This window comes from Zalophus californianus, chromosome 10 (genome assembly GCF_009762305.2).
Source record: "Zalophus californianus isolate mZalCal1 chromosome 10, mZalCal1.pri.v2, whole genome shotgun sequence".
Lineage (NCBI taxonomy): Eukaryota > Metazoa > Chordata > Mammalia > Carnivora > Otariidae > Zalophus > Zalophus californianus.
The window spans coordinates 69,473,794-69,486,578 of NC_045604.1; the positions used below are offsets into that span (position 1 = coordinate 69,473,794).

The window sequence follows — 12,785 nt, forward strand, 5'->3', positions numbered from 1 at the left end:
ATGTCTCTGACCAAGGCAGAGAGGACCGTCATCCTGTCCATGTGGGACAAGATCTCCGCTCAGGCGGATGCCATTGGCACTGAGGCCCTGGAGAGGTGAGTGCCAGGTGGGCTGGGGATGGAGCCGGGTGACAGTGTGGGGCCAGGGAGGACAGGGGCCAGCGAGGGGGGACCGGTGAGGAGGGGTGGATGATAGACAGTGAGCAGGGAGAGGAGGGTACAGGTGGGGAGGGTACATGACTGTCTTTTCCACGGGGCCCGGCCCCCAGGTGTCCACAGACCCCTGTGGAATGAGTAAATGAATGGATTAACCAATCGCTGAATGATGGGACAGTGAGGGGTGGGATTCGGCTGTGCCGTAGCGGAGCGTGGGGTAATAGGGAAAATCAGCAATACGGATCCGTCCTTGTGTAAAATTACAACATTTTGTTCAACGTGAATTGTTTGCATTCCTTTTTATGCTTTAAAATATTGCGTTAAAGTATGATTGATCGTATTTCAACTGCGGGGCTTTTCAACGCCGGGTAAGTTTTGCGCCCAAGGAGCGCCGCACCGGCCTCACCAGGCGTGGCTGTCGCCCGCTCACAGGCTCTTCGCCAGCTACCCCCAGACCAAGACCTACTTCCCGCACTTGGACCTGCGCCCGGGCTCCGCGCACCTGCGCGTGCACGGTGCCAAGGTGGTGGCCGCCCTGGGCGATGCGGTCAAGAGCATCGACAACATCGCGGGCGCCCTGGCCAAGCTGAGCGAGCTTCACGCCTACATTCTGCGCGTGGACCCCGTCAACTTCAAGGTGGGCGCGGGGGCTGGGGTCCTGGCGGGGCCGAGGAGCGCGGCGAGCGGCCGGCTCTCGGCCGAAGGTGCCCCGCCGCACCCCCGGAGCGCGCGCTCCCGCACCCGCGCCGCTCACCGAGCCGCCCTCCCGCCCCTCAGCTCCTGTCCCACTGTCTGCTGGTCACCGTGGCCTCGCACTTCCCCGCCGACTTCACGGCCGACGCCCACACCGCCTGGGACAAGTTCCTGTGCATCGTGTCCTGCGTCCTGACCGAGAAGTACCGCTGAGCGCGGCCGCCGTACGGAGGGCGGACGGCGGCCCCTTCTCTGCCCCTGAACCTTCCATAATTCCTCCCCGGATTCTCCAATAAATGGATGAGGACGGAGTGGCGCCTGCGTTCTCAGTATTGGCGGGAAAGGGGGGAGTGAAAGAAAGCGAGGGCCGCAGGAATGCGGCCGACCCCCGTGTCACCAGCGGCTTGAAGGCCACCCCAAGGGTGCTCTGGGGCGATCCGTGCGCCTGCGGACCCCAGAGTCGGGAAGGGGCAGAGCAGGTCAGAGAGGCGTTTGCTCCTCTCCTGCTTCCCAAATCGCCCAAAGATTGGTGCTTTACTCAGCGTGTTGGGTGCGCGTCGGCGCTCGGGAGGCTTTTCCTCAAAGCCTGCTGTCATAGCTCCCGCGCTGCGGGGACCCATGATAATACGATCCCCCGACCGGCGGGGAAAACGGGTTCCCTGACCAGCTCTCTTTCTCCCAATCCCTCCACCGGCTCCCTCCTGGAGAGGTTCTAACTTTGCCCGCGCGGGAGTAATTCCAGATCCAGCTAAAGTCTGCAGTAAAACACGCACGCACAGCCGGGTGAGTCAGTGCGGCCAAGCTGGGGCCCCGCCAGGCGGTAGCCTCCGCGGCGATCGGGACCTGGGCTGGAGACACTTCCCGGTGCTGGCCGAGGGTCCCCGCGTTCCCGCCGCCGTCCTGCTGATAAGGGCAGGCGGGGCGCCTGGGGTGTGGGAAGGCTATAAGGAGGCCGGCGCGGCGGGAGGGGCCCCCAGAGCACGCCCCGCCAGCGCCATGCTCAGCGCCCAAGAGCGCGCCCAGGTGGCGCAGGTCTGGGACCTGATCGCAGGCCACGAGGCGTCCTTTGGGGCGGAGCTGCTGCTCAGGTGGGTTGAGGCGGGGTTTCCAGTCTCGCAGGGAGGCGGTCACAGGGGGTTGGGGCGGGAGTCCGAGGAGCGGCCGAGGCGGGAGATTCCCGGGTGTCTGGGCAGTGCAGGCGCTGGGAGGACCCCAGGCGGCCGCCCACCCCACTCACCGACCTGCTCCGTCAGGCTCTTCACGGTCTACCCCAGCACCAAGAGCTACTTCAAGCACCTGGGCTTCTGCCCTGACGAGACTCAGCTGCTGACGCACGGACAACGCATGCTCGAGGCAGTGGGCGTGGCCGTGCAGCACATGGACAACCTGCGCGCGGCGCTGAGCCCGCTCGCCGACCTGCACGCGCAAGTGCTACGCGTGGACCCCTCCAACTTCCCTGTGAGCTCGCCGGGGCCTCCGTAGGGTTCGCGCGCGCACAGCCGGGGTTGGGGCTGGACAGGGAATTGGCAGAGGCAGTCCCCCTTTCATCCACCCCTTCTCCCGCAGCTGCTGATCCAGTGTTTCCAGGTGGTGCTGGCCTCCCACCTGCAGGGCGAGTTCACCGTAGAGATGCAGGCGGCATGGGATAAGTTCTTGACGGGCGTGGCGGTGGTGCTGACTGAGAAGTACCGCTGAGTCCCCTGCCCCGCCGGCTTCGATCTCTGCATGTCAATAAACAGGCCTCAAAGGGCCGGACCCTGCACGTGTGTGGTCTTTGGGGAGCGGGTGGGCTGAGGTTCTTGCGCCTGGGCAGAGAACCTCCGGGTCCTATGTGGAGCCTCCCGGAATCTTAGGGCGCGATCCCAGACCTCTGCGCACAAAGGAACAGGGGCCCAGGACTCTCAAATGGGGACAGTTCCTGGGTTGACATTCCCGGGTCTGGGCAGGGTGTGGATCCCCAAAGCCTTGAACAGAACAATTGCCCTCCTGTGATGGGGAAATGGGGGGGGCAAGTGGGTGCTAAGATGAGGAAGGTTCTCAGGGTGCAGTTCATTTCCAACACACCCACGGTGACACACCGTTCACAAAGTACGTTCGCATTCATTCAATCATTCATTCATTCTCCCTCCATCCCTTCCGCTGGGGGCTACCAGCTGGAATCCTCACCTCTTTGGCAGACAAATGCAGGAACCTAGGCCCAAGGGTCAAGTTCCTGGCCAGAGGTCAGAGTTAGGGGCCAGGACCCCTCTGACCTTCTTCGCTTCCTCCCCTCCCCGTGGCGCTCAGTCGGCAGTGAACTTTGCCCTAGCCAAATTAGCCCCTTCCTCTTGAGTCTCCTGGGGGGACTGGGGTAGGAATTCCTGATGGCCACGATCAGGCAGACAGAGCAGGTTTCTAACCCCGTTCACACAACAGCTCTGTGATACTGGACATGTCCAGGAGCAATCTGACCCTAATGCATCCGATATAAACACAAACAAACAAAAAGCTGACCCCTCGCTGGGTCTTTGAAATAATTTATAAGATCATAAAGCAGGGTCAGTACCTGGCAGACCCAGGGCCACCCAACCTCCACTCCAGCCCCAGCCAAACCTTTCAGTGTCTGTGGGTCCCCCAACCAAGGCGTTCCTCTCCTTCACCCCCAGACCCAGTCCCCAGGATCAATCTCTCCCCCCTCCGTGACATCGGGGCAGGAATCTTAGCGCTGTACTGAGAACCTTCTCCAACAAAGGAACGAGGCCAGGGAGCGGGACTCCGGGAGCCCGCCAGACTCTGAATGAGGAAGGTTCCCAGCTGACAATCTCGGGTGGGTGCAGGGAGCACTGAGCCCGACCTGACCGGACGCACCCAAGTCCGAAGGAGCCAGAGGGTAAGCCCTGACGGTGCCTCCGCCCAACTACCCACCCCACTCCGCAGTTGGTGCCTGCACCTGTTACCCTGCAGTGGTGGGGAGCGCCTGTCCACCATTAGGGGAAGGAGGGCTTGGAAACCTGATCCCACATTATCTACTTCACCCTCATTGTTTACATGGACAATCTACAGCTCTTGGTCCTGGGGATAGTTTGGTGCGAAAACAGCTTGTTTCACTTCGGAAAATATTGTGCTCTCCTTCCCAACCAGCAAATACCCCAGGTTCGGAGCCAAAAGCAGGTGTGCAGCGGGTGGGTCGGGAACCTGTGTGGGCTCCCTGGAACCACAGGAGTGGAAATGGAGGGTACCATAGAGAACTGGATCTCGGTCTGCACTGGACAGGGGAGAGGGCGGCCTTGGGACCCCCACCAGCACTCACTGGGGACACCTCCTGGCACTGGGCCAGCCAATGAGCATGGCCCAGGCGGGCGTGCCCCCCCACACCCCAGGCATAAATGCTCCGCACATTCCCCGCCCGGCGCATTTCTGGTCCTCACATAGACTCAGAAAGAACCCACCATGGTGCTGTCTCCCGCCGACAAGACCAACATCAAGACCACCTGGGATAAGCTTGGTGGCCACGCTGGCGAGTATGGCGGAGAGGCTCTGGAGAGGTGAGGACCCAACCTTCCCCGGTTGGGATCAGGGCTCGGGGACCCCTCGCGGCCCTTGTCGTCCACCGCCCCACCTAACCCCGGCTCGCCCACCCCTTCCTCCCGCAGGACCTTCACATCCTTCCCCACCACCAAGACCTACTTCCCTCACTTCGACCTGAGCCCCGGCTCCGCCCAGGTCAAGGCTCACGGCAAGAAGGTGGCCGACGCGCTGACCACTGCTGTGGCCCACATGGATGACCTACCTAAGGCTCTGTCGGCTCTGAGCGACCTGCACGCGTACAAGCTGCGTGTGGACCCCGTCAACTTCAAGGTGAGCACGCAGGCCGGCCTGGAGAGATCTGGGGCAGGAGGGTGCAGCGGGGCCTGCTAGCAGGGCGGACGGCCCCCGGGGTTCCGGCAGGTGGAGCGCGGGTGGCCGCTGACGTCCCCTCTCTCCGCAGCTCCTGAGCCACTGCCTGCTGGTGACCCTGGCCTGCCACCACCCCGCGGAATTCACCCCTGCGGTCCACGCCTCCCTGGACAAGTTCTTCAGCACCGTGAGCACCGTGCTGACCTCCAAATACCGTTAAGCTGAAGCCGCGGCGGTCCCCCTGTCCCCGGCCCGGGGCTCTCCTGCGCTCGGTGCACCTCAACTTCCCGATCTTTGAATAAAGTCTGAGTGGGCTGCAGCCTCTGTACGCCTCCGTTCTCTTTGTCTGCGAACATGCCGCGGCGCTGGGAGGGGGCGGGGGTCTCCTCGCTTGGCACCAGGGACCTGTCCGCAGCGGCCAGGAGGACCGCAGAACTAAGGCTGAAGCTCATGCTTCAGGACCAGGTGGTGCCAGAATTCCAAGGGTTCCTCTCTGGGGTGAGAGATACGGGAGTCCCAAATTTGCCACCCTCTTTTAGTTTTAAGCTTTAATTAATTAATTAATTGGGGGGGGGAGGAAGAGGGAGAGAGACAAGCAGACTGTGCGCTGAGGTCTGAGCCCTCACGGGGCTCGATCTATTGACCCTGAGACCAGGACCTGAGCGACAACCAAGAGTCCGACGGCCAAGGGACTGAGTCCCCCAGGGCCCCCCCACACCCTCTTTTGAAGTCTCTCTGGCTGATGTGGGTTAAACAATCTAGATTAAAACAACACAGAGGAAAACAAACCACAAAAATACACCATTCCTCTGCAACTGTGGGTGCTGGACAATTTGTATGAGATTCCCACCTCCTTCCTATCCAAGGGAAGGTGGGTTGGAAAGGGGGTCACAGCTCCCTGCACCCTTCCTGGGTCACAGGAACACTCTGAGGTTGGAGGTGGGGATAGAGTCAGGGAAGAGGAGTGGGGCATGAGCTGGGTGAAGCAGTCAGGGTGCACTTGGGGAAGCGCTTTAGCAGAGTATGTTGCTCCCTTGTTCCTGCGAGGCACATCAACAGCTCACCGTGTGTGCAGCCCTGTGTCCCCCAGCTCACTGCTCCCCCTACTCAATAGCCCGAGGCTCCTGGGGTCTCCCAGAAGTTCTGCCTTTACCCCTGGCAAAGTGCTGAAGCCCTCTACTCCACTTCACACACCCCACCCGGCTCTGCAACCACCCTAATTAGGTCCGCGCTTGTCTCCAGGGCAACATGCAGCCCTGGGCAAGCTTGCGGCCGGCCGGCCGCCGGTGGCAGACCACCTGCTCCCCACTTTCTTTTGGACATGGACCTTTCTGAACAGCTGAGAATTTGCTTCCTCGTCTCCACCATGCACCCGTCCTCTGCCCTCGAGCCCAATTCATTTTTATTTAAATGTAGAAAACACTCAAGAAATAAACTAAAATATGCCCATGCTTTCTCTCCTCCCGCCCCACACTTCGTGTTATTCAAAGTAGGGAAAGAGAGCCCCTCTGCCCCGCCCCCAACCCCTGCAGCAATAGGGCAAGTGAACAGTTTGGAGCTGAGCTTCCTGGCTTCTATCCTGTGCTGAGGGGACACTGCTACAATTACACTCTTTTTTTTTTTTTTTTGGTCAAAAATATCATCACACCCTAGGTATTTTTCTGCAACCTGCTCTTCTCAATGAGCTGTCTCCACTACATCTGTTCCAGCAGTTTATTCAGCTCTTTCTCATTTCACAGATTTATTGGTCATTAAAACACACACACACACACACACACACACACACACACACACACAATTTATTTATTTATTTTAGAGAGAGGGTGTGTGTGCGAGCAGAGGGAGGGGTAGAGGGAGAAGGAGAGAGAACTTCAAGCAGACTCCACACTCAGCACGGAGCCCAACACGGGGCTCGATCTCACAACCCTGAGATCATCACCTGAGCCTAAAGCAAGAGTCAGATGCCTAACCGACTGCACCACCCAGGCCCCCATTCGTTATTCGTCATTTCTATATTTCTGTTAATTTCCTGTTAATAACCTTTGTCAATTGTTCCTGTAAGTCATTTGTTTTTTCATATATGTGTGTGTGTGTATATATATGTATAGGAGCTCTTCCCATATTAGGAACATAAGCCATTGGCTGAGATATGTTCCCCAAGGCTTGCCTCAAAAGGACTCAGTGTCAGGAGGATTAGAACAAGATGCAGAAGGGGGATTGTCCCCCCTGTGTCTTATCCTTTTTAGGAGGCCAGGATTGGGCCTTTGGCTGTGACAGAATCAGGAAAAGGGTAGAGGGTAGGAAGGGAAAGTGGAATGAGCTGGGAGCAGGGTCCCATGTGAACAAAATGAGAAGAACAGACACAAGGAGGCAGTGCAGAAGGGAGAAGTGCTGAGGCTTGTCTGGAGCCTCTTTCTCCTCTGTCCCAGTCAGTCTGACCATTACTTCCTCCTGGACACACAGGGCAGGTCTTGAGGGAGGGTCCTCGGAGAGGAATGGGGACAGAGGGTGGTGCCCACTGTGATCCTCAGACTAACCCTGATTCTCCGTGAATGCCTCATCCACTCTCTCCAGGCTTCCCTGGGTCTTTTAACAAGCTCTTCCACTCTATGTGTGCTTGTGTGATGATTTGGTGACGGTCCCCGACCAGGTTGAAAGCTCAGGCCTTGTGCATCCACTTAGCCATTATTTGCCTAGTGAGTCTCCTCAGGAACAATTTGCAGCACTGAGTGTGTCATTGTGACTCAGGAAGGGGGGTGGATGGGAGGATGGGGGGGTGGAGGGACAGTCGCTCAAACAAGGTCCAAAATAGGAGAGGGCCGCCTCTGTGAGTCCCAGATCTGGGGCTGCAGCGACCACCACCCTGGAAGAAGGATCTTGAGCCTGGAACCCCCCCACCCCAGCCCTGCAGTTCTGCCCCTTGGTATTTGTTCCTTCTCAGTTCTGACTGTGACTGCACTCAGTGATTATTTGTGTAAAGAAAGGGGGTTAGAAGAACCAAGTCTGAGGAGAGCAGGAGGGATTCCCCGCGAGAATTCTTGGCTACATGCGAGGGAGGACCCCGTTGGGTGCACATCTCTCTCCACCCTGGACTAGGCGAGGCCTTTCTTTCCACGACCAACCGCACGTTCCTTCACTGACTCCGCTCAAATTAATACACGCGGCGTGAGTGCCAAGCCTAGATCAGGGTAGGTGGCACAAACTGACTACTCCCTTCCGATCCTCAGGAGAGCGCAGCCCGGGGCTAGGGGCGCTCAGGGACCCTGAAGGGTGTCACTGAGCTCAAGTGTTGGAAGAGCGGGCATCGACCCACCTCAACCGACCCCCAACAGCTGGGGCGCTGGGATATCACTTCCAGGGGCGGTGGAGGCAGGGGCGTGAAGAAGCGGGTGGGAGGCCGACACTCAGACCCTCCCCAAGCCTGCAGCAAAGCCCCCACCGAGCCAGGCAGGCTCTGGCAGCTCGCGGGCACCCCCTGCCGGTCAACCCCGCCGCGCAGCCGGGCCCCTCGCCAGCCAATGAGCGCGGCCCTGGCGGGCGTGCCCCCCCGCACCCCAGGCATAAATGCTCCGCACACTCCCCGCCCGGCGCATTTCTGGTCCTCACATAGACTCAGAAAGAACCCACCATGGTGCTGTCTCCCGCCGACAAGACCAACGTCAAGACCACCTGGGATAAGCTTGGTGGCCACGCTGGCGAGTATGGCGGAGAGGCTCTGGAGAGGTGAGGACCCAACCTTCCCCGGTTGGGATCAGGGCTCGGGGACCCCTCGCGGCCCTTGTCGTCCACCGCCCCACCTAACCCCGGCTCGCCCACCCCTTCCTCCCGCAGGACCTTCACGTCCTTCCCCACCACCAAGACCTACTTCCCCCACTTCGACCTGAGCCCCGGCTCCGCCCAGGTCAAGGCTCACGGCAAGAAGGTGGCCGACGCGCTGACCACCGCTGTGGCCCACATAGATGACCTGCCAGGCGCCCTGTCGGCTCTGAGCGACCTGCACGCGTACAAGCTGCGTGTGGACCCTGTCAACTTCAAGGTGAGCACGCGGGCCGGCCCGGAGAGATCTGGGGCAGGAGGGTGCAGCGGGGCCTGCTAGCAGGGCGGACGGCCCCCGGGTTCCGGCAGGTGGAGCGCGGGTGGCCGCTGACGTCCCCTCTCTCCGCAGCTCCTGAGCCACTGCCTGCTGGTGACCCTGGCCTGCCACCACCCCGCGGAATTCACCCCTGCGGTCCACGCCTCCCTGGACAAGTTCTTCAGCGCCGTGAGCACCGTGCTGACCTCCAAATACCGTTAAGCTGAAGCCGCGGCGGTCCCCCTGTCCCCGGCCCGGGGCTCTCCTGCGCTCGGCGCACCTCAACTTCCCGATCTTTGAATAAAGTCTGAGTGGGCTGCAGCCTCTGTACGCCTCCGTTCTCTTTGTCTGCGAACGTGCCGCGGCCCCTCCCCGAACGAGGGGGCGGGGGTCTCCTCGCTTGGCCCCAGGGACCTGTCCGCAGCGGCCAGGGGAGGGAAGGCAAGAAAAGGGCAGAGGAAGGGAGTGGGGCGGGTTCTGCTGCCACTGCCCGGGATTCCGCATCCGCACCTGGAGTGCTCCCTTTGCGTGCATTCCATGTCCCGCGTTTCATTTCAGAACTTTGCAGATTCCGCTCCCACTTGCTGAAATGATGAACCGGGATTCCATCTTTACATTTTATGACACACACTTGGTCTGAGAGTTGATGGGTCTCCAGCCTGGACTTTTCTGAGCTCTCCCACAGTTCTCCCCGAAGTTGGGCCTTGGGGAAGACCGGAGGTCAGGCTCCTCCAGTCTCACCAAATGCCCCCTACCCATCAGGTGCTTCCCAAGTACACACACAGTCTAGACGGAATAGGTGTGAGCAGTGCAATTGCAGAAGCCAGGCAATTTCCTGGTGGCGCCTCTTTCTCCTGGTGTCACTTCCAGGACACTCACTCTGAAGATACTGACGTCCTGGGGCATTGTGGATCTGGAGGCCTGGTTTTGGGGGCCAGTTCAGCATTTACTGCATAGCCCAGAGGCCCACCAACTCCCTCCCACACACACACACTGCAACGGAGAAGAGCCAGGTCCTGGGAGTCAGCACTCCCACGTGCTTCCTCCCCTCAGAGCAAGCCCCTAGCGCCTTAGGCATCTGGTCCTGGCAGCCATCCAGGCCCCCGAGCCCTCAACTAACAGCAATGTCTTTTCTTCTCGGGGTCCAAGAGTCATCCTTGGAAAACGAGATGGCAGGTCTCTGCCTCAGTTTTAGCACAGCTGGGGGCGCAGTATGAGCTCTCAGTAAGAGGCAGTCTTCCTTCTTTTATTATTAGGAAAAATGAGGGCCTGGGCTAAAGGTGGAAACAACCCAAATGTCCATCAGGGGATGCATGGATAAACAAAACACAGTCTGTCCATACAGTGGAATATTATTTAGCCATTAAGAGCTATGAAGTGCTCGCTGACACAGCCCACAGCGTGAAGGAACCCGGGAACAGTGCTAAATGAAAGAAGCCAGACAGAGAAGTGTGTGATTCCATTCACGTGAAATATCCGGAATAAGCGAATCCACAGAGACAGCTAAGCCAACTGGTGGGACTGGAGGAGAAGGGTTATGGAGTGACTGCTAATGGGGACAAAGTTTCCATTTGGGATGATGATAGTGGTAGTCGCCCAGCATTGTGAAGGTGGTTAAAGACACTGAATTGTACACTTCAAAATGGCTTATATGGGCGGGGCGCCTGCCGTGGCTCAGGCCAGTTATCGGACTCTTGATTTCAGCTCAGGTCATGATCTCAAGTTTGTGAAATGGAGCCTGGCATTGGGCTGGCTCTACACCTAGCCTAAGATTCTCTCTCTCTTCTCTGCCCCTCCACGCTCTCTCTCTCCCTCTCAAAAATAAAATAAAATAAAATAAAATGGCTAACATGGTAACTTTATGTTATATTAATTTTACCAAAAAAAATTTTTTTTAAGTAGGCTCCACAGCCAGCATGGAGCCCAACACAGGGCTTGACCTCAGGACCCTGAGATCAAGACTTGAGCTGAGATTGAGTCGGTGGAGTAACCAACCGAGCCACCCACCCCCCATTTTATTAATGCGTAGAGTCGTGCCTGGCACAGCGTGAGTGCCCCATATAGATATCAGGTATTACTTTTGACATACATCCAAGGCATTTAATAAATGTTTACTGTCCTGAAAGGAACATCTGCTACGAGCCAGGCGCTTGACATTTGTTACCCACTTAATTCTCACAACAGTTTTGGGAAGAGGACATTTTTATGTTCCTTTTACACAATAAATGTGAAAATAGACTCCGAGAGTGCCATAATAGACTCTGGAGGAAGGGAGGGAGAATAAGCTGACGATCAATGTCAAAATCCACGCTAAAATTCAGTGTCCTCTAATACGAACGATAATAATAACAAATTATTACTTTCCATATAGTAAACACTACAAAAGTGGGGCCGCGCGGTGCATGGCCATGGGGAAGGTCCCAGGCTCCGGGACCCCTCAGAACCCGACTCTACCAGCAGAGGTGCGGCGCGGACGCGCCGCGGCGCCCCCTGGAGGCCGCGGGCGTGTGGGGGTGGGGCAGAGAACCCACCGGTCGCGCAGGCGCAGTGACCGGGCGCGGGACGCGCGCGGCTGGACGCAGGCTCCGCGATGGTGCTGTCGGCCGCGGACCGGGCGGCAGTGCGCGCACTGTGGAGGAAGCTGGGGAATAATGTTGGGATCTACGCGACCGAGGCCCTGGAGAGGTGCGGGCCAACAGGCCCCGGCGCCCCACCGGCTCCCGGGCTTTGCGCCCGCCGCGAGGAAGCGCCCCCCGCCGCTCCGGGTGCCCCTTCTCCCCAAGCTTCCTCCCCCGGACAGCACCTCACTCGCCCTTCCGCCCGCAGGACCTTCACGGCCTTCCCCACCACCAAGACCTACTTCGCCCACTTCGACCTGAGCCCCGGCTCCGCCCAGGTCAAGGCCCACGGCAAGAAGGTGGCCGACGCGCTGACCACCGCTGTGGCCCACATGGATGACCTGCCAGGCGCCCTGTCGGCTCTGAGCGACCTGCACGCGCACCAGCTGCGTGTGGACCCCGTCAACTTCAAGGTGAGCACGCGGGCCGGCGCTGGACCGGCTGTCGCCGAGGAAGGGGGTGGGAGAAAGGTGGCTCCGGGCGGGACCACTCTCTCTCCCCGCAGTTCCTGGGCCACTGCCTGCTGGTGACCCTCGCCCGGCACTACCCCGGAGACTTCGGCCCCGCCATGCACGCCTCGCTGGACAAGTTTCTGAGCCACGTGATCTCGGCGCTGGCCTCCAGCTATGGCTAGACTCGGAGGGGGTCGTCGCAGGACCCCCCAGCCGCCCCTCCCACGAGTTCCAGAGTTCGAGTAAAGTCCCCGCAAGAAAGCCTCAGCCGGCGCGCGCGTGTTCTCTCTGGGGGCGCGCGCGGGTCTGCGGGGTGGGGGTCTCAGAAACGCCGGAGTCGCACCCCACCGTCGTCAAACCCGGGCGCGCCCCTGGCTGCCCTCTGGGAGCCCCGGGCGGTCGAGGGGAGGATCAAGTCGCCCCCAACCCCGGCGCCTGAAGCGAGCTTGGGACCCTTGGTAGTGCCCCGGCCGGCGAGCCCCGTACTTCTTCCAGATCCGGGCACGCGGGGTCGGGACCCTCCGCCTGGCCCCGGACCCGGCCAGAACCGCGAGCAGGGTCCAGCCTCGGCGAAAGTGAGGGAGCGGCACCCCCTGCCGGCGCGGCCCGGGACCTGCGCAGACCTAGGCCCTGGAGGGAGGGGCCTCGGGGGGGGGGCCCTGGTGGGAGGGGCCTGGGGGCTCTGGAGGGGCGAACCTGGGGGACCCTGGAGGGACTGGCCTGGGGGGGCCCTGGAGGGGTCTGGGGTCCCTGGAGGGGTTGGGCCGGGGGGGTGGTCCCTGGAAGGAGGGGCCTGGGGGGCCCTGGTAGGAGGGGCCTGGAGGCCGGGTGTGAAAGCCCCTCCGCCAGACCCTGGACCTGGTTGGAGGGTTGGAGCCGTGTAGCAGACAAGGTGCATCAGGGAGGCGGGCTGGAGCCC

At 60.1% G+C, this 12,785-nt stretch overlaps 5 protein-coding genes across 5 annotated transcripts; all 5 read left to right on the forward strand.

Annotated features, from left to right (window-relative positions):
* Positions 1-1,070, forward strand: LOC113933389 (hemoglobin subunit zeta-like). The gene is made up of 3 exons (XM_027613424.1): positions 1-95; positions 588-792; positions 933-1,070. Exons 1-3 carry the CDS (start codon positions 1-3, stop codon positions 1,059-1,061), a joined length of 429 nt encoding a protein of 142 aa, XP_027469225.1. The 3' UTR covers positions 1,062-1,070.
* A 752-nt stretch (positions 1,071-1,822) lies between these two features.
* HBM (hemoglobin subunit mu) lies at positions 1,823-2,603 on the forward strand. Its single transcript, XM_027613423.1, has 3 exons — positions 1,823-1,936; positions 2,102-2,306; positions 2,415-2,603. Exons 1-3 carry the CDS (start codon positions 1,845-1,847, stop codon positions 2,541-2,543), a joined length of 426 nt encoding a protein of 141 aa, XP_027469224.1. The 5' UTR covers positions 1,823-1,844; the 3' UTR covers positions 2,544-2,603.
* Positions 2,604-4,261: 1,658 nt separating this feature from the next.
* Positions 4,262-5,048, forward strand: LOC113933387 (hemoglobin subunit alpha-1). Its single transcript, XM_027613422.2, has 3 exons — positions 4,262-4,372; positions 4,481-4,685; positions 4,816-5,048. Exons 1-3 carry the CDS (start codon positions 4,278-4,280, stop codon positions 4,942-4,944), a joined length of 429 nt encoding a protein of 142 aa, XP_027469223.1. The 5' UTR covers positions 4,262-4,277; the 3' UTR covers positions 4,945-5,048.
* Positions 5,049-8,312: 3,264 nt separating this feature from the next.
* Positions 8,313-9,126, forward strand: HBA1 (hemoglobin subunit alpha 1). The gene is made up of 3 exons (XM_027613605.2): positions 8,313-8,447; positions 8,556-8,760; positions 8,890-9,126. Exons 1-3 carry the CDS (start codon positions 8,353-8,355, stop codon positions 9,016-9,018), a joined length of 429 nt encoding a protein of 142 aa, XP_027469406.1. The 5' UTR covers positions 8,313-8,352; the 3' UTR covers positions 9,019-9,126.
* A 2,228-nt stretch (positions 9,127-11,354) lies between these two features.
* Positions 11,355-12,493, forward strand: HBQ1 (hemoglobin subunit theta 1). Its single transcript, XM_027609738.1, has 3 exons — positions 11,355-11,481; positions 11,623-11,827; positions 11,920-12,493. Exons 1-3 carry the CDS (start codon positions 11,387-11,389, stop codon positions 12,046-12,048), a joined length of 429 nt encoding a protein of 142 aa, XP_027465539.1. The 5' UTR covers positions 11,355-11,386; the 3' UTR covers positions 12,049-12,493.
* The last annotated feature ends 292 nt before the right edge of the window (positions 12,494-12,785 follow it).